The 22007-nt window shown below is 42.5% G+C and overlaps 1 protein-coding gene across 3 annotated transcripts in view; it reads left to right on the forward strand.

The window, feature by feature from the left end:
* The window catches only part of SLC25A13 (solute carrier family 25 member 13), a 182671-nt gene that overhangs the window by 96493 nt on the left and 64171 nt on the right, over positions 1-22007 (forward strand). For all 3 annotated transcript variants that reach the window (XM_032402087.1, XM_032402088.1, XM_032402089.1), the window contains 6 exons: positions 7212-7358; positions 9161-9299; positions 10061-10154; positions 10388-10472; positions 14010-14097; positions 14528-14686. In XM_032402087.1, coding sequence (XP_032257978.1) covers positions 7212-7358; positions 9161-9299; positions 10061-10154; positions 10388-10472; positions 14010-14097; positions 14528-14686 — 712 coding nt within the window. The remainder of the gene's footprint in view (positions 1-7211; positions 7359-9160; positions 9300-10060; positions 10155-10387; positions 10473-14009; positions 14098-14527; positions 14687-22007) is intronic.

Below are 22007 nucleotides of genomic sequence, written 5' to 3' on the forward strand. Positions count from 1 at the left end.
GAAATGAGGGAAAGTAGCTAATGTTGTTTGCCCTCAGCTCTTCTAGGAGATTAGATTGTATTTTGTGTTCAGCTGGAAGCCATTGCTAGTTTGGTGGTGGGTGACTGCAGATGTGGGCCTATCCCGGTCACTTGGAGAATTAGATGCAGGACGCATTGTGTTCACGTTGCACTTCCCACTCTCTGGGCAGAGGAAATGAGAATTCATCATGCTGTTGCGTCCGTGGTGTTTGTCTGCTTGCTGTTTTGCCGAGCAGCCTGGTGTGCAGGCTTTTACAGTAACATCCTGGTAAAAATGAGCACTCCATACAACATCTTGCCAGCTGCTACCCACTGTGAAGTTTAACGTTAAATCAGAAGAGTAAGGAAATCGAGATGGAAGAGCTCTGTACTTGGTTTCTGCCGAGGTGTTGCTGTGCGTGCAGGGCCACATGCAATGCTCTGCTAAGGACTTTTTCAATTAAAGGCCCCACCCAGTGAATTGGGGATGAAATTTCACCCTGAACTCTGGAAGTCTGACCGCATGAGTGGAATATGGGGGACACAGAAAAATGTCACAAATGGGAACTACTTATCTCTCTCCCTATTCCTTTGCTAAGTTCTGTTTTTAACTCTGTTTAGTAATATGTGGATCTTTATTTTAACTAGATTTTTTTTCCCTCCGAATTAGCACAGGATTGTGAAAATGAAGCGGATACTTGTATGTTGAATACAGGTTCTGAAACTTGATGTAATACAGAATTTATTTAAAGGAGGGCTAAATGTGATACCATATTTTTAAAGCAAATCTTTATACAGTTTCTTCCTTGTTTTCTTAAATAATTACCTGCATTTTCCCCAGAATTCCTTTGAGTCATATCCTTATTGATAACTCCCTCCTTTTATTAAAGTTTTAGTTATTTTTTTTTTTAATTTCATAACTGTACAAAACACAAAACATGCAAACTAGCCAGGGGTCTTTTTTGGTGTTCTTGGCTTTATAATATAAATCATCTGGATCTGCTGCTTGTTTTGAAGGTCTGTTGGTCTATTTTGTTTTGTTTTGTTTTTGTTCTGATAAATTGTCCTCAGGCTGAAGCACAAACTTGCATGTCTGAATAGAGGTGGAGAGAATTTTTGCATTCAAAATATACCCACTTGAAAATTGGACATTATTAAGGAAATGACAGGCCTGGAACTATTAGAAGCATGAATGTTAGACCTGAAGTGGTGTAACCCCCCCCATATGTTTATTTCTGTACAGCTAGCAATTTTGAAGAGTTTGATTTTTTTCTTTCCCTCCAGCAATCTGAATGGGTGTGCTGAAGTAGTTGGAAACGGCTGCAGTAAAAGCCTATTCCATTAATCATCATGCAGCAGAATAGCGGGAATAGAAAACCGTTCGCTGGCAAATAAGAAAGAGAAATTGGGCCTCCTTTCATGTGCTTGAGCAGAACTGCCTTCGAGATAGCCCTGGGGCTTCTTGCTCTGTGACCTTGTGGCCTCGGGTGGAGGATGGCCCTTTCTCCTTAGTCTTTGCCGTGCCTGTCAGCAGCACTTAGCAAGCGCCCCGTCGCCTGGCACTGGTGAGAGCTGAGCTCCCTTGGCAGGGCTGTGCCATCTTCCCAGCTCTCTGGGTTTCCCACCAGGTCCCAGGCCCTCTGTTGTATTTCCATACTCACTTTTTTTAGATATCAGTTGCATTCTTTGGTCACCTGGCTGCTCTTTCGATGTACTGTGGGCCGATCTCCTCTATTTCTACAAGTGTTATTTTTTTCTTCGGGTTTTTGCTAGGCGTCCCCCGAAAAGGAACAGACAGTCCATGTAGGTTAAGATTGCAACTCCAGAGCCGGACCGCTCAGGTGCATGTCCAGGTTCATCCTCAGCATCATGTGACCCTGAGCTGCTCTTTACTTCATTTTCCCAACTACTAAATGGAGGTGATGGTAGGGCCCACCTCATAAGTCCGTTGGGAGGATTCATAGAGATGAAACAGGGAAAACACAATAGTCACTGCAGCGTAACATACACTTAGTAACAGTTAAATGGTAGCTTTTGGTTTTCTCCCCCACTGAAATCCTGCTATCTCCCTTTCCCACATTTACATTTCTGTCTGTACCTCTGGCTTTCTTTTGTTTATAGCTCAACTTCTGTTTTTTAACTTAAGCCCATCTCGCCCCAAGTTTCTCATCGGCAACTATCTCGTCTCTTTCCCCTTAGGTGTTCTCCTTCATGGTAGATGCTTCTATCTCTCTCATCATCCAAGGGGAGAATTCTTTGAGATCTATCTTGCTCCATTTTTATGTATTAAGTCATCACCAAAGCTTTTCTTAAAATCTCTTTTCCAGTTATCTGTTAACAATCTTCTTACGATTTTACCCAAGGCAGCATCAGCTAGTGGTTAAAAATCCCAGTTTTACAATCAGACAATAACTCAGAATAGATCCCAGTTCTGCCACTTCCTGGCTGTGTGACTTTGGACTAGTTAGTTAACCTCCCAGAGCTCCAGGTACCTCTCTGGAAGATGAAGATAATAATTACTTGACAGAATTATTGTGAGGCTTTCATGAAGTACCATGTTTTAAGTTCTTGGCCCGGCCCCTGGCCTGTAATTAAGTGCTTAAGCGTTCAGCCGTTACTGTGTTCTCTACCCGATCTGGTCTTCATCTCTCTGTTTCTGTGGCTGGTTCAGAATGACTCAGCAGAGCCACTGTTCCTTATGAGGTGATTTTTTAAAGACTCAAAGAACTTAACACTGAAAGGGTCTTTAGAGGATTTTAAACCATTCACCTCAACAAAAATCAAAGTTCCCACTTAGTGCCTGTCATGCATGACGTCTCGTTTTTACAACCCTCCACGGTCAATGTTGCAGGGGCTCTAAGATATATACTCCCCTAATCCTCCTAGGAGTGTCGTGATTGATACTTGAGCTCTGCTCATTCCTGTTCCAAACTTCAGATTTTTGTCATCATAACAGATTGCTTCCATAACTCCCTGTATTAAAATAAAGAGGTTCCTTGACATATGTTCCTTAGCCTGTTGTTGCTCAGATATTGCCAGTGACTAGGAACCTGCTACTTTGCGGTGTAGCCTGATTCATTGCTGAAGAGTTGTATAGGTTAAAGACTTCGGTGTTTTGTGCTAAAACCTGATCCCTATATTTTTTTCTCCTTTTTTTTTTTTTTTTAAAGAAATATAGAGGACCAGTCTAACTTCTTTTTTGTCCCTGGTAGTCCTTTAACCTTTAAATATTTGGATGTAACTCTTGCTTCTCCCATTGTTCTCTGCCCCTCTGCTCATTTTGGAAACGATCACTATTTTACTTAAGCCCTACATCGTGCATCTCCAAGCTCTCTGTCCCACTTTTATCCCCTTGGGTTCAGATCTAGAAGCCATCAGGGTCTAGGCTCTATGGGTATGCATTAGGTTTTCCTTAAACAGCTTTGGAGGTGCCAGTGAAGAGCTTTGATTTTCAGTCACTGCCATCAATAGCGAGCCTGAATATCTATTTCAAAAGTCATTCATTCTCAACTTAAGTATTTACTTATTTATTTTTTAAAGATTTATTTATTTATTTGAGAGAGAGAGACAGGGAGAGCACAGCAGGGAGAGAGGCAGAGGGAGAAGGAGAAGCAGACTCCCTGCTGAGCAGGGAGCCCGATGTGGGGCTCGATCCCAGGACCCTGAGATCATGACCTGAGCCGAAGGCAGATGCTTAACGACTGAGCCACCCAGGCGCCCCTCAACTTAAGTATTTATAGAGTATCTATGTGTTGGCTCCCTAAGGCCTCCTTATTTGTCTTTCTCTTACTCAGTCTCTTGGGGTTGTAAGTGAGCAAGGCCAGAAGACCTTTAGATATGGTTCCTCTTCTCTGTGGTCTCCGCTCTTGCTGGGAGAACAATCCTAGCCCTTGGAGCACATAAAAGACATCTTCCTTAAGGAAAAAGTCTCAAATTTTACTGTTTTCTCATGAAAACAGACAACAAAAAATCTAGAGCATTAAGAATAATTTAAAAGCACACTTGAATTTTTGTCTTTTCATAGTTATTAAGATTCCTAAGTGTCAGATATATTTTGTCATCAGATTCCTGACGGTCGCATGACCCAGGCTCCCCAGGCGCTGTGCTGAAGTGTTAGGGGCATCGTCAGGGGGCAGAACTGCCTGGGTTTGCATTCCAGCTTCGCTGCTTCCTGTGAGACTTCGTTTCCTCAACTGCCACAATAAAGTTAATAATAGTGCCCAGCTCATGGGGTTGCTGTGAGCAGGAAGTGAGTTTAAACTGTAAAATGCTTTAGAACAGTATCTGGTGCATAATATATGTTCACTAAATGCTGTTAACATGGTTGTTGTGTTGGTTGAGGTAATAGCTTTATTTCTTCACCCAGAAGACTAAATAGTCATGACATAAACAGTTGTTCTTCACAAGGCAACCCACTTCTTCAGCAAACTGCCTTTAGTTTGAGGAAACACTTAACTAAATGTTTTCACTCTGTCCTACTATTTAGAGAATGATGTTCAGTTAGCTTCTTGTTTTTCATGGAATTTATGGTGTCCCCAATCTTTCAGAGCTGTTGGAAATGTATTCTAAAGTTGTTCATCATTAGAGTTAAAAGTGCTTTCTTGTTCTGCGATCGAGGGATCCCTGCTAGCAAATGCTGGATCCTGAAGTGTAGGCACAGGAATGGGTAGTGACACCATCCCTGTTACAGATGCATCCCCTGCTCTGCCGTGGGAGCACCCACCCCCACTCTGATGTCTGTTTCCCAATTTGAAATTCCGAGCAGGTTGGTCTTCGTGTTCTGAGGACATGAGGGGGCCAGGAATTCTGAGGAAATGGGGTGGCCAGGGTGGGTGATGCCTTTCCTGGTATCCTGGTCTGTGGATCCCTAAGACTCTAGTTGAGTTATAAACTGTGGGGGCGGGGGGTGGGGTGGGGATGGTAACTAAGTGAACACACCTGCTGTTGTTGAGAGTAATCTTGCCTTACAATAGCTTTAGCAGTGGGTCTGGCAGTTCGAAGGAGACTGTGTTCATTTACTTTCAATTGAATACATACTGTGGTCATTTTTCACTACAGGGTGTTTAACAGTTGGTTTCTTCCTCTTAAATTGGAGGCACTTATACAGAGAACACCTTCTCGTTCAGTAGAGTGTGATTTGTTCATTCAATTGGTTTTATAGAATACCTGTCACTGAAGATGATGTCTGTGGTTTATTGAGTACCTAGTATATTTAAGGCATTCTGCCTACACCAGTAGAGGGATGAATAGGACGTAGTCTCCTTTCCCTGGCAAGGTAGGGGAAAGACAGGAATAGAAACAACTGCTTCAAGTAAGATGGAAGTCTTACGGATTGAGGTGCAAGCAGGGAGCCACATGATCACATCAGTTCTTTTCAGCTAAGAGACCTACTTACATTTACTTCAGTGGTGGCATTTGAGCTAAGTCTGGAGGAAAATGGTAGGATTTCAGGAACTACAGAAAGAAGCTGCAGTCTACACCAGGCGGAGGGAGGAATGCAGACAAAGGTCGGGGTGTGTGGAAGGTCTGGAAGGACTGAGCATGGGGTGCTGGAGACCAGGCTGAGAGTAGCCCCTTGGATTTAGTGATGTGCCATTGTGTGGCCTTTACAAGATACCCACGTGGATATATTCTCTGAGCACTTAGGAATTCTGGTCCAGCAGATAAGTATGGGAGATTTGGATCTGGGATTCAAGCCTTCTGAGAAATCTTTGAGGCCTAGGGGAGTAGAGCGAGGAGACTTGAGGACAGAGGGCTGACAGAAGCCTCCCATTTAAGTGGAAGAGTCACCAGGGAGATGAAGGTCCCAGAAGAGCCTTGGGACAGGGGCAGGCTGGATCAAAACTGGCAGATGCTGTGGCTGAGAAGAAGCTTTTGAATAGGATAAGAACTCTGATTCTTACTATGGTATTGTCTTTTAAAAGTTTTTTAAATTTAAAATTTTCAAACTCTTCTAAAGTAGGAAAGTATATTATACTGTGACCCACCGTGTTCCCATTATGCAACTTCAATTATTATTAATATTTTATCAAGCTTCCTCCATCTCCCACCTTTCTGGGGGAAGAGAAGGGAGATGGAGCACTTTGAAGCATGATCAGACTTGCGTCATTTCTGCTGTGCTTTAGCTCGCACCACTTCATAGGGATGATTTGTTTTTACACTACTGTAAGTCATTGTCTCGCCAAAGTTTAAAAAAAATAGTAATTCTCTGTATCGACTAATTAAACTTTTTTCGTTTAAATAATTTGAAGTCCTTGCAGTGCTTTTTAATTCCATAGAGATTAGATGTCTGAGGGCCCATTTGGGAAATGGGCACGGTCATGAGGAAGATAATGAAATGCCCTTTGCAAGAGATGCGTCTCCTACACAGCACCTGGTGGGGTTTGATGGGAGGCTGTTTATTTTGCATATACGCTAACTCCCTGTGAATCACAACTGAAATCCCAATTGGGCTTCCTGTCTGTAGATCATAGGAATTAAAACAGTGGTACTGCTGCAGTTCTGCCACGGCTGACCCACATACCATCCACTTCCTCATTCTGGAGCAGTGTCCTCACTCAGGACCTGGGGCCCTCTCCAGACACATTCTTGATTGTCGTGCTTTTGGGGGTAAAGGGGCTACCATCATCTAGTGCAAAGAGAGAGGGGAGGGATGCACAGGACAGCTCTCCGTAACAAAAGATTAACCCACCTAAAATACCAATAGTGTCAAGCCTGAGAAACTGTATGTTAGAGGAACAGCATATTCCAGAGGAGAAGCACCCTTTTCGGTTTGTTACTATGTCACATGTTTGTGTACGAGGTTACCAGTAAGAATTTTTGTCTCTTCTTTGGAGAGAGCTTAATGTCCCTGTATATGTTTTTCACTGGGTCATCTGCATCACCTGAGTTGGGTTTGGCCATATCTTTGGGCCTACCAAACTTCATTCCAATTTTTATTTTCTTTGTGTCCTTGGACTCTAGCAGAACATGGAAGTGATTTGGTTTCTCTGGGCAGGAGATTTAAGGTGGAATGCATTTTCCGAGACATGTTCACTGGTCTGAGCAAAGTTCTGTCTTTGGAAGAAGAGGATAGCTTGAGGGTGTTATTTAACAAGCTGGTAAGGCTTGTTAAATCAAGATACGATCTATATTTCTTCACCCTGATTTGAAATTGAGCAGTCTTTTGTAGTAATTCAGAAACATAAATTATTTCACTTTCATTATTTGTAGGAAATACAATTGGAGCATGCAAAGCAAGCCTTTGTGCAAAGGGACAATGCCAGGACCGGAAAAGTTACAGCCATTGACTTCCGAGACATCATGGTCACCATCCGCCCCCATGTCTTGACTCCTTTTGTAGAAGAATGTCTAGTAGCTGTAAGTTGTAACTTGCCCTAACGAAGCAGTTTATTTTACCTGGCAAAAGCTCAGTAAATAAGGGATTATAAGAACAATTCTTTAAAATTATGTGGAGTTTTTTCAGTTTAAAACACTAACATTTTTGTAATGTGATCCCATATATTACTAAACTTACAGATAGAGTATATTTTGGCTAGTTTTAGGGATAGGTTTATTTGTTTTCTGGATCATATGGAATATCTTAAATGTATTAACTGGTTTTAAAAAAGGAAAAACAAATTTATGGTGTCATATTAATTTTGCTGTATATTTTGAGGTATGTCAAATGCTAATCTTCACTCTCGTCAAGGCAAAATTAAAAAAAAAAATAGTGCATGCAGATATATTTCTTTGAGTGGTCAGCAGAAGAGAAACTCTAAAGCTTCGATTCACTCGGTCATTTAACATGCGTGTGTTGAAGGAACAGTGGTGCATGTGATGTGTGGGGCCCGGCTGGCCTGTGTCATAGCTTAAATCCCAGTGGGTGCCCAGCCATTCTTCTGACCTCATGGACCTAGAAGGTGGCCCAGAACATTCTGTGCTGGAGATTCCCAGGCCTTGGTCACAAAGCATAAGAATGACCAGGCATATTAAAAATACAGATAATGACATTTTCTTCCAGGCCTGTGGATTTATCTCCTATAGGTGGTGAGGTTCTAGAATCTCCTTTCTAAAGCTTCCCAGGTAATTCTGATGATCATGCATATTTGGAAACCCTTACACAGTGCTTTTGTTAGTCCCAGGGGGAAGACTTTTGGAGTGTTTTTACCATGCTCTGGGTTTCCCACAATGCTTACCATAGGCAGGAACTCAGCATAGCTTTTCACTTTCACTTTATCTCCTGGTTTCTTGTTTTGGAGGCATGGAACTCTGACAAGGTCTTTTCCACTCTGCACTGTGTTAGTCTAGCTCCTTTTCTGGCCTTCCCCCGCCCTTCTCTACTCCATTTTAAACTCTTAGGTCAGCTATTTTAAATGATTACTAAGTGAAGATTTATGTGGTTGTTACCTTATAAAGAAGTGCTTTCCTAATAAAAATATTTTGCCTTGTTAGGGAAGGATAGAATTTGAAACCCCAAACTGAAGTTCCATTCATAATGACTGTGCTATCTGTTTCCCTTGCCCCCTGGGAAGAAATATGGCTTCTTACAAATTCTGATTATCAGTATTCTGACCAGTCTTAACCCCCATCCAAGCATATGACATCTCATAATTTTACCGGAATACGCTTGTTTGCTAGAAATCCCACCAGTGTAAAGACTGATTATTTATTGCTAGTTCTAAGTAACATGACAAATCATGATATTAATGTTAGATTGACCACTTTCATACTATGTTTGGGTTGGTATAATATAGTTTTACATGTCTAAGCACACACGTGTGCATGTGTATAGTATAGTTGTGCATGTCTAAGCCTCTCAGAATTGCTCATTAGATGAAATAAACAAACTTATAAAACATTTCCAATTGAAATTTGAACTCTGTAAATTACTACTGGTCCTGTTGTTATAATCCTACACATGTATTTATTTAGTTTTCTAGGACTTGTGTGTGGAGAGTATAAGCTCTGGTCATGATTAGTTGCAGTTACTTTTAAAATTCATTTATAGCTTTTTTTTTTTTTAATGTGAAAAGAAAATACTTACGGCCATTTCTTCTTATCCATGCATTCTTGATTACTTCCAAAACTAGCATTTGATACATGTACTTCTGAATCTTCTTCATTTTGTAAATCCTTTGTGTATTGTTCTTCTCCCCTTTCTGATGTTCAACTTACTTGAGGCTGCTGGAGGTACTACATCCCATCAAGTTAGCTTCTCCTATTTTAATGGATTTAATTCACTCCTTAACAACATGGAACTCATTAGAAAGATCTACAGCACTCTGGCTGGCAACAGGAAAGATGTAGAGGTGACTAAGGGTGAGTGAGAATAAATCTGAATTTTTGCCTGTTAGTATCTTGGTGTATTATTATTAGGGTAAAGAAGGCAACCAGGAATTTACGTTACAGATTTTTCTATCCCATTGACACATATTAACCATATGGTACATGTGTGTGCTCCATCCTTTGATCAGACAAACAAAAGCAAATAAAACAATCTTCAGCAAGTTTTAAATAAACTGAAGATAGCCTTTGAATTAGGGAACCATGTAAAATTTCTGAACTGTTTTCAAATCGTGCTAAAACCTGAGCTAAATCTGTGGCCTCTAAAGTGGCCTTCAGAAGTACATGAGGAATTCCGTAAACTTATACTGGTGACAACCTCAGAACGAGATATCAACATTTTAATGTTTTTTGTTTTTTGTTTTTAAAAAAAGAGAATTGCCTTAGGAATTGCACAGCTTCATTAATATAACCTCCCAGGCCTGATGCATGTGAAGTTTCGTATCGGCCTCCTTGTTTTCTGGGACCTGCAATTTGAATAACGTCCTGTGTCATTTATTCCAAGGCTTCCGATGAGACATCAGGCTTTTAAAGTCAATGTTAGAGAAACTATTCTGCACACTCCTTCCAGACGAATGAAAGAATTGCAATAATTCTTGCCCTGTTCGGGTTTACTTGAATTCTGTGACTGATAATAAAGTTTTGTGATGTTCACTCACTCCAGCGCCTTGAGTTAATGCTGCATTTAGTGGCTATTCCTTCTTGAATCTTTCCCTTTTAACTCTTTTTCCATACAGGGGAGTTTGTTCTGGCAGCTCAGAAATTTGGTCAGGTTACACCCATGGAAGTTGACATCTTGTTTCAGTTAGCAGATTTATATGAGCCACGGGGGTAAGTTGGCCTTTTTTTTTTTTTTTTTTTTTTCTAATTAGCTTAATAAAAGGAGGTTAGGGGATGGAGGGGGTGGGGGTAGGAGGAGGGCAGCACACTGGGAGGAAAAGAAGCCAAATAAAAGAGGACTCTGAAATAGGGGAACAAAAAAGGGAATGTTTTCAAATTCCATATTGCAAATTTTAATAAACTAGTGTTTTGTTGTTGCTCATGCTTGTTTTTTTCCCCTCCAGACGTATGACCTTAGCAGACATTGAACGAATTGCTCCACTGGAAGAGGGAACTCTGCCCTTCAACTTGGCTGAGGCCCAGAAGCAGGTGGGCAGAAGGAACAAACTTGCTTCCTGATGTTTCTTCAGTAGGGGACCCCCAAACCTTTTCTACTCGCAGTTGCCCTTTTGGCACTGGTATCTGACCTGCCATTGTAACATTTTGCACCAAAAATCCAGACAATTTCAAAAGGCTGCAAAGAGAAATTAGTTAGAGATGTTCTGATTGACAGATAGTTGCTTGTTACTTTCAAGGATGGGGTGATTTCCTAACTGCACTGGAAGCCTGCCCCCCCCCCCCCCAGCCCCCACGCCAAAATAGGCAGAAGATCTTTTCTTCTTCCCTAACTCTGGTGTTGGGAGATGTGGGCCCGGCGCCGTGCTTCGGTGTCGCTGTCCCAGCGCGGCGGCACGTTGCTGACCGAAAGCCTTCTCGGCTCCACAGAGAGGTACTTCATCAGCTCATTGTGTGACTGCCGCGCCTTCCGTTTTTCTGAATATCAAAATGAGATAATTTTGTTTAGTCTGGAGTAATAGTTTGAAGGCTTTTAGACTTCTTTTCTCTGTGAAAGGATTCATAAGTTATGTGGAAACAATTTGAGGAATGCTAAATTTTATTTTATGGTTAACAGAAACCAATCTCGTGAAGTCATGAGGGTCAGAAACTTAAGACATGGGACCTCCTCATTTAACTCTTGCTCGACTTGCTGTGGGTCAGGATTAGAGAATAAAAGCTTTCATAGCATGTGTTGTGCTTACACGATGTTTGTAAAGTAAATCCAGTCACAGACGAGCGTCGTTGTAGAAAAATACCTCCTTTAAGGCAAAGCCACCCCTGAATCCTGTGAGACTTAACAGTTTCTGGCTTGGAGCTCCGAGTCTGTACGGAGACGCCAGTTTGACCACAATGGGTTGATGCGGGCTACATTTTTAGGACGGGCAGGCCTCGAGCCAGCACCCCTCCTTTCAGCTCTCCCCACACCCCCGAATGCAGCGGCGAGTTTTGTGTGCAGCGTGTAGCTCAGAGTGGTGGGTGTGTGCTCAGAAACCCGAACGAGGCACCTCTGGAAAGCCGGCTGGCTGTTACAAGAGGGAGCCGATGTCCCCGAGTGCAGGAGAGCACACTGCGTAGTCACGTGCGAGGTCGCAGCTCCATTGCTCTCCGCCCTTTGATTTTTAAACACTGCTTACCAGACGCTTAGCTCTTCGTCTCTATGCAACTAGCTGTCGTAGAAATTTGGGGATTAAGAAAAAGCAGAGGGGTGTTTTGTTTTGTTTTTAAAAGATTCCTCTGTTCTCCAGCTGGCAGTGGTAGCCCACAGTTTTTCCTTCCTGCTCTCTGCAACTTTTGAGAGTTTATGGCGGGTGCTCATTGTTACTGGCCCTGCAAGGGTTAGATGAGATTTACAGCAGGAAGTGATTGGCTGCGGCTGAGAGGTTGAGGGCGATTCACAGCAGCCTTGCCTGGAATATTCTTTCCTATGTGAACGCCAGTAGGCCTGACAACACTGACGGACTCGGGCAATGGAGGTCATCCACCTGGTAGGCTCCGTGCTAGTGTGGATCCTCAACAGAGTTGTGCAGGAATGGGAATCTTTCTTGTCTCATGAGCATGCTACACTTCGAGCTTCAGAAAAGTTAAATGAAAATCTGGGACTGCATTTATTTTGTCTTTTCCATTAAGAGTTAGTGATAGCGGTTAGGTCCGCTGTGCGCCCTCCCCCCATTATTTTCAAAGTACTTACACTCATTATTTTGATGCCAGAATCTAAGTCTTACATATTTATATCCATATAAAAAAAGTAGTGCCTTTCTTAGGGATGCATTTGTCAAAATGAGGTTACTTGTGATTTCCGTCTATGCAGAGATAGAGTTGGAAAAACCCCATGAAATTTGCAGAAGACATGCTTTACATTCTAAAGATGCATATTTCTATGTAAAGCTATTTTCAGTGAAGTAACTTCACAGGAGAGTCCAAATTATCTCATTCTGTTAGAATTGTGTAAGATTGACAGCAACTAAAATTCAGTGGGTTGATAGCTGGGGTTGGTAATTATTTTCATTGTTCACCTATTTTAATTATCATGGCTTTTGAAAAAACAAACTTTATTGAATGTATTCAATTCAACAGGTACTGTTAAGCATTAACTATCACCCTCATTTGACAACTTTGCGTGACATAAAATTACTGTTTTATTTATGTAGAGCAGAAAAATGCACTACTCTGAGATGTTCTGGCATCAAAAACACAGTAAGGATAGTAGGTCAAAAGAAAAATAAAATAACAACTGACTGGCACGAAGTATGAATTTAGAAAAAAGTGGATAGGAAAGAGGAGAAAGTAGCAATTACTTGTAATACAACCACCTAGTTGTAGCCACTGTAAATGTTTTGAGTTATCTCTAGGTGTTGGAATAGCCAAAATGTTAGTATGTTTTTATATGTATACATATGCCCACAAATAATTTTAATTAAAAACAACATCATATTGCACACAGTCTTTAACATTGTTCTTAAAAGATTATCATGAAATATTTCAAACATTTATAAAGGTATCATGAATACCTGTCTACCTGCCATATTCCTTTTAACCTGTTTTCACTTTATAAGCCCTTATGAACATTTGTCTTAACATCAAATAATTCTTTTACAATGACATATGATTTCATTTTAAGGCTGTAGCGTTTTTTTTAATGTTTATTCATTTATTTAAATAATCTCCATACCCACCGTGGGACTCGAACTCACGACCCTAAGATCAAGAGCCGCATACTTTATGGAATGAGCCAGCCAAGCATCCCAAGGGTGCAGCATTGTTAACCAGGCCTCTATTATTGGACGTTTAGGTTACTTTCAGAGTTTTTGCTCTTAAACAGTATTGCTTTTTAACATTCATAGGTTGATCCATGTCCACATACATGATTATTTTCTAGTCTCATTTTTTATAAGTAGCTCTGCGGGGCAGAGGTTATGTACAAGAGTTTGGGTGTATATTACCAAGTTTCCCTTCAAGTTTATACTAGATTAAATGGCAGGTTTGAGAAGCCCCATTTTTATCAACTCTTGCCCAGCTGGGTGTTGCCATTAGAAAACAAACTATGGTGACAGATGGTAGTTAGATTTATCATGGTGAACACTTCACAGAGTACCTCAATGTCGAAACACTTTGTTTTATACCTGAAATTAGTATATTGTAGGTCAACGACACTTCACTAAAATGAATAAACAAAAACCCCCCAAACCTCCCAGTTTGCTTGAAGAAGAATGATGTCTGATTAATGTTTTTAAGTTTGGATCTCCCTGATCACTGCCAAGAATTAAACAGTTGAAAATAGGTTCATAACGTTTTTGGGGGAGTACATAATGGTTTTCATTATGTTCAGATTTGATTTTCAGCATTAACAACAATAATAACCTTTTCTTAATAAGAACAACAGAATCTAACCCTGCCTTCCTCTTTGATACGTTAGTTGGTATCGTGAATTTGGAACCCGGGGGCAATTTAAAAAAGTCATATGTGCTCATTTCTGTTCTGTCCTTCTTTCTGTCTCCTGCCCCCCTCCCCCCGACTCCTGTGTGTGCAAAGAAGAAGGCCTCAGTGGACTCCTCCCGACCGGTTCTCCTGCAGGTTGCAGAGTCGGCCTACAGGTTTGGGCTGGGTTCCATTGCTGGAGGTTAGTCATGGATGAGTGCAAATTTTTCACTTTTATTATTCCTCTGATTTTTTTCTCTGATTTTCCACCTTACAGTATTAATGGACAGAGCCTTCCTTGGTCTTTCCAAGCACATTTCCCGTGTGCACCTCTGGGATGGGACAAGAGCAAAGGGAACTTCCCCCATACCTGCCTGTGGTCAGGGCCTTTTTCACTTAGCTGCAGATAGGCTTTTTTAAGATGGGTGAGCAACGCAGTTAGGCTGTAGATGATGTGTTTTTGTACATTCGAACTGTCTGGGACATCATTTTATCAGGAGACACTTGAATGAAAATCCAGAGTTGTTTATTAGGAAAGTTGGTGCCGCTTGACAATCTGTACATGCCCAGTTTGTTCCTCTGCTTCATCAGGCTTCTCTTTGACGTTGACCAGTGGTATTGTCTGATTTTAGCTGTTGGAGCCACTGCTGTGTATCCTATCGATCTCGTAAAAACTCGAATGCAGAACCAACGATCAACTGGCTCTTTTGTGGGAGAACTTATGTATAAAAACAGCTTTGACTGTTTTAAGAAGGTGCTACGCTACGAAGGCTTCTTTGGACTGTACAGAGGTTAGTGCCATGTGCTGAGTCCCTGTGAGGTGAAACGGTAGCCAGAAGGTTTGGTTTTCCATCTGCATGCCTGAAATGGATTAGGGAGACTGCATTACAATGGAAATGCGGCAGATTCTCAATTATCCATGCTGAGGGGAGTAGGCTGCAGGCATCCAGGGCATGGCTAATCAGAACAGCCCATAATCTGAAAGCCATTTATATTGCTCTTTAGTATGTTTTATTTCCTAAAATAATTATTTTTTATAAATATCCTCCGTGGGTTTTTTAAAAGGCTAATATTGGGGCTCCTGGGTTGCTCAGTCGTTAAGCATCTGCCTTGGGCTCAGGTCATGATCCCAGGGTGCTGGGATCGAGCCCCACGTCTGGCTCCCTGCTCCTCGGGAAGCCTGCTTCTCCCTCTCCTGCTCCCCCTGCTTGTGTTCCCTTTCTCGCTCTGTCTCTCTCTGTCAAATAAATAAATAAAATCTTTAAAAAAATAAAAAATAAATAAAAGCCTCATTTTGTTTGTTGTCTTGAAGTAACTCTGCTCACCAGTTAAAAGGAAAAGGCATCCCGGGGACGGGACAGAGCCTACTTGGGATTAATGATTGTCCTTGAATATACCCCAGAAAAGTCTATCAGGCGGGTAACCAAGCGTTCAGTGGAGTCCTCCTTTACTGCCTCTTTCTTAGTTAAAGATGCCTCTTCCCTTCCTCTCACTCTGTACCCAATGGAGTTGAGTCATACACCACTCTAACCGGTAGTCCTATCCAGTTGCTCCTTCAATCATCTAAGGCTCATGAAGCAAGGGAAACAGTAGCAAGATATATGGCATCACTGATAGAAAATATCCCACAGATCCTGACTGTTTTTCCATTGTCATTGGGCTAAAGAGGCTTGACTTTATTTCCCAACCTCTCTGTATTGCCTTCTACAAAGAGAAAAGAAGTAAGTGTATTTGCATCAGCAACTAAAATACTGTATTGCGGGGCACCTGGGTAGCTCAGTTGGTTAAGCATCCAACTCTTGGTTTTGGTTAGGGTCATGAGATCGAGCCCCATGTTGGGCTCTGCGCTGGGCGTGGAACCTGCTTAAGATTCCCTCCCTCCCTCTGCCCCTCCCCCTGTGTGCGCACACTCTCTCTTTCAAAAATAGATAAAATAAAATATAGTATTGCAAGGCGGTTCAAGCTGAGCCACTTTGCCATTTGGCAACTGCACTGTTGGCAGGGTCTTCCCTCCCTTTCAATGCTTGCTCTAGAAGAAAATAGTATTTAGTACTCTGGGGACAGACCTTGAAACTGGCAGCCACGTAAACCTTTGCCTCTAGGCCTCTTCTGCCATCTGCTGACTCCAGTCTTCATCTTATGCATCCAGGTGTAAAAAAACAAAGACCCCTCTTGAAATCTCTCACCTTAGAAACTAGGGGGTTTTGAACTCCAGAGAAGTTCCATTTTGCAGGTTCTGTTGTGTAGGTAGATAACTCCCATCAAAGGCCTTTTGATCTGTTCTCTGCCCTCTTTCCCTCACCCCCTGCCTCTTCTTACAATCGAGAAGGTCTTTGACCCCAGGTGATTGATGATGACCCTTACAGGGTCACTGCCTTCCATTGAAATACTCTTCTGTCCTGGTGACAACAAACCTCACAGATGAAATGTCTCCCAGGTAGTGCAAGGTTAATGTCACAGTGCCTGCTTTGCCGTGATTCGGGCAAAGGCTGCCACCTTCCCTGTTCCCGTGGGTTGTGTTCTGCCTGGAGAGCTTTGCGTGTCAAGCCAGAAGCACGTCTGAGCCTTCCCATTGCTTCCCAGACTACTTTTATGGCCTTCCCTCGGGATTGGATTAAATGTCGAGAGTGCCTTTAGGATTGTGAGAAATACTTTTTGTCCTGCTGAATGTCTTTAATATGCTTGTGTTGACCTGGTTTGATTTCATGTTGAGTCACTTCTCTTTCCTCTTTGACCAGTCTGACAGATCTTGATTCTTGGTTGTATCCAGATTTTCTTCCTTGACCTGTTCTTTTAACCCCATAGACAGAACAGCTTAAAGCATACCTGAGTACTGAGTGCCGAGCTAATATGGCCATCCCACAAACCTCTTGCTATTTCAGAGATTATATCTGTAAGATGAGGGGCTTGGGGGAGGGGGCGGAGCTGGTTTTAACTCCTTAGGGAAGGGGAGTCAGCCTCCCTATTAGAGATGGAGGCTCACTTTGAAAACCAAAGACTCAGTCCTCCCCCTTTTCCTGGTTTAGAAACAGCCATTTATCTCACCTGTTTTGGCTGCCTGAACCCTAAAGGGTTCCCTTTCAGAGGATGCTAGGTAGAATGTGAGTATAAGAAGATTAATTCTGGGAATCATTTCTGTTCATTTCCTCTTGACTTCTTTTATTTTCTAGTAAATGATTTTAAAGCGAAAGATTTATTATAAAACCTTGTTTGGTTTCTTTCTTTGGTTTGGATCTTGAGAGCAAAGAGATGATTGGCAGTTCAGGTTAAAAAAATTATTTATAACCTTGCTTCATAAAAATGACCTGTTCCTGTTATTGATTAGGTGGGGACCAGTTCCTTTCCGTGCTTTGCACATAATCATTAATTAATAATTGTATGTAACTGCTTATTTATGAATGCTTGTCATTAGGGTGGCAGAAAGATCAGATGAAAATGGGAAGCCATCAGTACTAGCAGAGATTCTAAGAGAAACAACAGACCTGACGTACCCCTGGGAATCACTATCGTAACCTGTGTGTGCATAGTCAAGACAGCGCACGGCGTACGTGTGATTTTTTTGACTATAAATTTCTCATTAGATGTAGTTCTACTGTTTAAAAATTTTATTTTAAGGGAACCTTGAATTTGAATTTTAGGAATTTAGAATTACCTCTGATAACGCTTCACCTAGCAGGATGTAAGACGGTGTCAGAGGACATCTCTAATTTATAAACATGTTTTGAAATACGGAGCCTATTTTTTCTATTAGGGAATTTTGCTTAACATGTAATTTTTCTGCATCAATACATATATAATTGCTAATATTTCCTGAATAGTATAATTTGGGAATGTTGCACAAGTAAGGTCTCTCCCCCTATTTTTAAAATTATCTTTATGCATATTTCGGAAAAAAATTGGCAGTTAACCCTGAAAGAAGGTGCTTGCAGCATGTATTCTTATTATAAGGTTAATAAGCATCTTTCTCCCTCTTTTTTTTTCCTTTTCTTCCCATAACAAGAATACAGATCTCTAAAGGGGCGCTGTGTTTGTATCAAGAAGTAATTCCTTGTGCAACAGCTAGAATGAAGGTTCTTTCTAAAGAACTCTTGAGCCCTCCACCACAGGTGATTTTTCTGTTTGCTTTCTCTGGCCGCTCCCAGCCTCCACATGCAGTCCGGGAGGTTATCCAGTCCTAAATGGAGAGCACATTTCAATCACTGCCCCAGGGTCCAAAGGGGAGTGTCAGCAACTGTCCTCAGCGGACGTGGTGGCGTCCTGGGCCTCCAGCAAGCCACAAGGCCTTGTAGTATTGGGGTTTCTTAGGTCTTACTCTCCATGTCTCTGCAGCTCACTGTTCCTTGTCTCTGAGAGTCTCTTATTCTGGAGGGATCAGGAAGGAGCCCCTTGGAAATACTATTGAGACTGACTCTGCAGACCTTCTCTATTATATACACTACTTTCTTTACAAGAAAATGATTTCCCAAGGTTTTTCTGTAATTTTTGAAAATCAGACCCCCAGACTAAGTCTAAGTCCGCCTGTATGAAGGGAAATAACACCCGAGATAATCCAGATTTGCCTGAAGTCACTTGTAAAAGGCTTCCTTTATTTCCTCCCCACTCTCCAGATTGATTTCATGCACTCAGGTGTTTAAAATTCTTAATGAAGTACCTGACAGCTCATTTGGTTTGAATGAACTGCATGACCAAATGAGTCAGTTATTGGCCTGCTATTGACTTGGCATATTAAAGAGAAACAATCAATTGGGTAATCATCCCCAATTAAATGCTCTTACCAGTCCAGGAATAACTAATTTCTGCCTTTAAACTTTGCTGTACTCTCCTCCCTCAGATGCTTGGGGTAATGAGATGAGCAGCCTTAGAAAATGGAAAATGTTTGGGGGAGGATCTTTGGGGAGAAAGATTCAAGAGAAATCAGAATCCATGAGAAATACTTCTTAAAGGAAGGTTTTTGTTTTTGTTTCTGTTGATGGGAGAAGTCATAAAAAAAAATCTGCCAGAAAGAGAAATTAGATCATTTTATGAATTAAACTTAATTTGGAGCACTACTTAATGTTCGAGTTAATTGGCAAAAAAAAATTTTTTTTTGTTTTAATTAAACCATTGATCTGGGCATACAGAGTCTTAAATGGGTCTATTTCAAGTTGTCTGTGTGGTGCGAAAGCAGTCGTCTTCCATCCTGGAATGTTCTCAAGGTGACATCTAGAGGATATTGTGGTGATATCTCAGGAAGTTATTGATACGTTTGCATTCTGGAAGGAAGTTTTGTCAGACAGCTAGTTTAAGCAAGGCCTCTTCTTGTGGTTAATGGCTCTATAGAGGGGAGTACCCAAATTACATGGGTCCGCGGTGAAATTCCTTCTTGCATAATTCTTGTGGATAAAAATAAATTTTAAAAAATTCTAGCACCAAAATAAAACGATTGGGGTTTCTACAACTGTTTTGCATAACTTAAGAACGCATGTGTCTTGGAACCAACTACAGTGAATCTTTGAACTGTGCCAAATCATGGCTGTCAATCCATGTCCAGCAAAGCTTCTAATGAGCACAAAATAGATTGGTTTGAATCTTATTTTTTTTTTTTTTTGGCCAGTTTTTTGCATTAAGGGTATTAATTTAGGGCATTAAGGCTGTGAAAAGATCAGAAGGCAGACATTTGCTTCTAGGAAACCATGAGCTGGGTAATCACATCTGCGGAGATCTATAGGGAGCACAGGGTGTTAACATGGGAGGCAGAAGTGGTACAAGGTCAGACCAAGGAGGGTGGGTGCGTTGTCAGAGGCCCCAGCGGTGAGCTTAGAAACTTGGGAAGGATGACGAAAAGATCAAAGTAGACAAAGCCCAGGGAAGAAGAGATTGAGTGAGTTAGCGCTGGGCCTGCAGAATGGTCATTTATAACCAGTTACTGCCATCGCTGAAGCTGCAGCAAGCAGAACAGATTAAACCTCAGCAGCAAGGAGTTGAGGTAGAAGAAAAGATGACTAGGAGTTGTCATGTACCAGACGGAAGGAGGGGATAGGACCTCTCTTCCCAATGATCTTCACTTCTAGAAAGCCAGCCCCAAAGCAGGAGTCAAAGGAACTAAATCCTTCCTAGACTATCGATCAGTATCAGTCATTTACATTTTGACACTCAGTCTTCCAAAGGCATCCTGAGCCATGGCTGGTTCTTGACATTTGGAGTAAAACATTTAACCCAGATGAGAGTCATTTAAATCTGGCCATCTGCACTGCCCCCCCCCCACCCCCGCCGCCATTTCCCCAGCTCCACTGCCCAGTCCCAATGGGGTGCTCCCCAGGAGCCCCGCCCCAAGTGATCCAAGGGCTCTGAAAGGGGATAGCTCAGTAGGGAGGGTGGAAATGCCTCATGCCTCAGGGCTATATGAGTCAAAGGCGGACAGACAAGCGGTTGGAGGAGGAGGGAGGAAAGAAGGCTTGAACAAGTGAAGAGAGAAGGCCATGGAACTAGGAGCAGGAATAAAAGCTGTGAGACAGGGCGCGCAGAGTGCTGATAGCTCCAGAATAAAGGGTAATCTGATGTTGAAAGCAAGGAGGGCTCTCTGGGAAGATGAGGGCAAGTGTAGTGGCCTCTGTGGGGAGGTCAGGAGGGTAAGAATTCAACATTGGAGGGGTTTCCTCTGGGTTGAAACTAGATAACACAAAAAAGTGCTTCATGTGCCTTTGGCTAGAGGAATGGGGATCGTTTATACGCTCATTTCCCCTACCAAACTCCACTGCTTGTCTCTGCCCTGAATGCCCCCTTCCCCATTTTACGTGCTCGTTGGCGGTCCCTTTCTCAGGACTGTGCTCTGCCCTGAGACAGAGATGCTGCTTTAGTTACGGAGTTTCTTCCTTGCTGTGGCCCCTCAGCATCTGTGCTCCTGCCTGTCTCGTGCAGTGTGGCGTTTCAGGAGAGCTACTCCATGGTGCTTACAGTTGTCCGTGGGCCGGCAGCCTGGCTCGCCACCTGCTGCTCTACCCGAGCCCGCTTCCCGGTGTGTGCCCGGACTCGGACCTGTTCTCCAGGTCGTAACCAGCAGGTTGGCCCCGCCGTTCAGTGCCCGATACGCAGCACCTGGAGAGAGAGAGAAGTGGAGGCATGATGTGGATGCCCACCACACCTCCACCTCCTTTCGCCGTGTGAAAGGGCCCATCCGTGCAGGGTGCTAGCCCAGGGCCGGGCGGGGCCCAGAGAAAAGTTGTGGAACAGTCTGGGGCCAGAAGAAAAGCCTTTACAGAGCAAAGAAGAAAGTTGGAGCAGTAAGTCTAGTAGAGGGACCAGGGAGATGCCGAGCACGCGTGGCAGAGAGCCCCGGCTGGAGGGGAGTGGTGGAGCTGAATGAACTCAACTCCGAGCGCCACAGCATAGTCCCTGGTCACGGAGGGCCTTGGGACAAGCTGCTTAGCCTCTCCAGATGCCAGTGTCCGTGAAGGAAGAGGAGAGTGATGATGGTGATGGTGATGAAGATAAAAACAAACAACAAAAAATCACTTCTGTAGTACTTCCTGTGTGCTTGGAGGGCTTTATGTATATGAACTTATGTCATTGTCAGAACTACCCCATGAAGACAGTACTGTGTGTATTTCCATTTTATAGATATAGAAACTAAGGTACAAAGAGATTGGGTTAAGTTGCCCACAGTGACACAGCTAACAGCTTACGGAGTCAGCCTGCAGACTAGCATCCCGGATCCAGACTCCACACTCTTCCTCACCTGGCTCTTCTGCCACTCGGTAGATTTTACATTGTAAAGAGGCACTTATTGTGAGAGGTCGAGCAGTGTTTAAGTTCTTAACATAAACATTTTAACTTGAAAACCTAAAGATGTGTTGTTAGGTCTGTGCTAAGAGGAAGCAGGGCCACGAGACACTCTCAGACCAAATGTGCCCCCACATCTGGGGGACAGCTCTTCTAAGGATAGGCATCATGCTATGGAGACCCCATTCTACTCTGGACTTAACTCTGGACTGTGAACATTATTCAGGCAGAATTGCCTCTTGTACGCAGGAACAGAATCAAGGATATGCCTTGAACAGGTAGATAGAAACATCTCGTTTTTGAATACGTAATGAAGGTTGTGAGTAGTATCTAGCTCTACATTTACTCATAGAA

The sequence above is a fragment of the Phoca vitulina genome, unplaced genomic scaffold (assembly GCF_004348235.1).
Source record: "Phoca vitulina isolate PV1807 unplaced genomic scaffold, GSC_HSeal_1.0 scaffold4, whole genome shotgun sequence".
NCBI classification, from domain to species: Eukaryota; Metazoa; Chordata; class Mammalia; order Carnivora; family Phocidae; genus Phoca; species Phoca vitulina.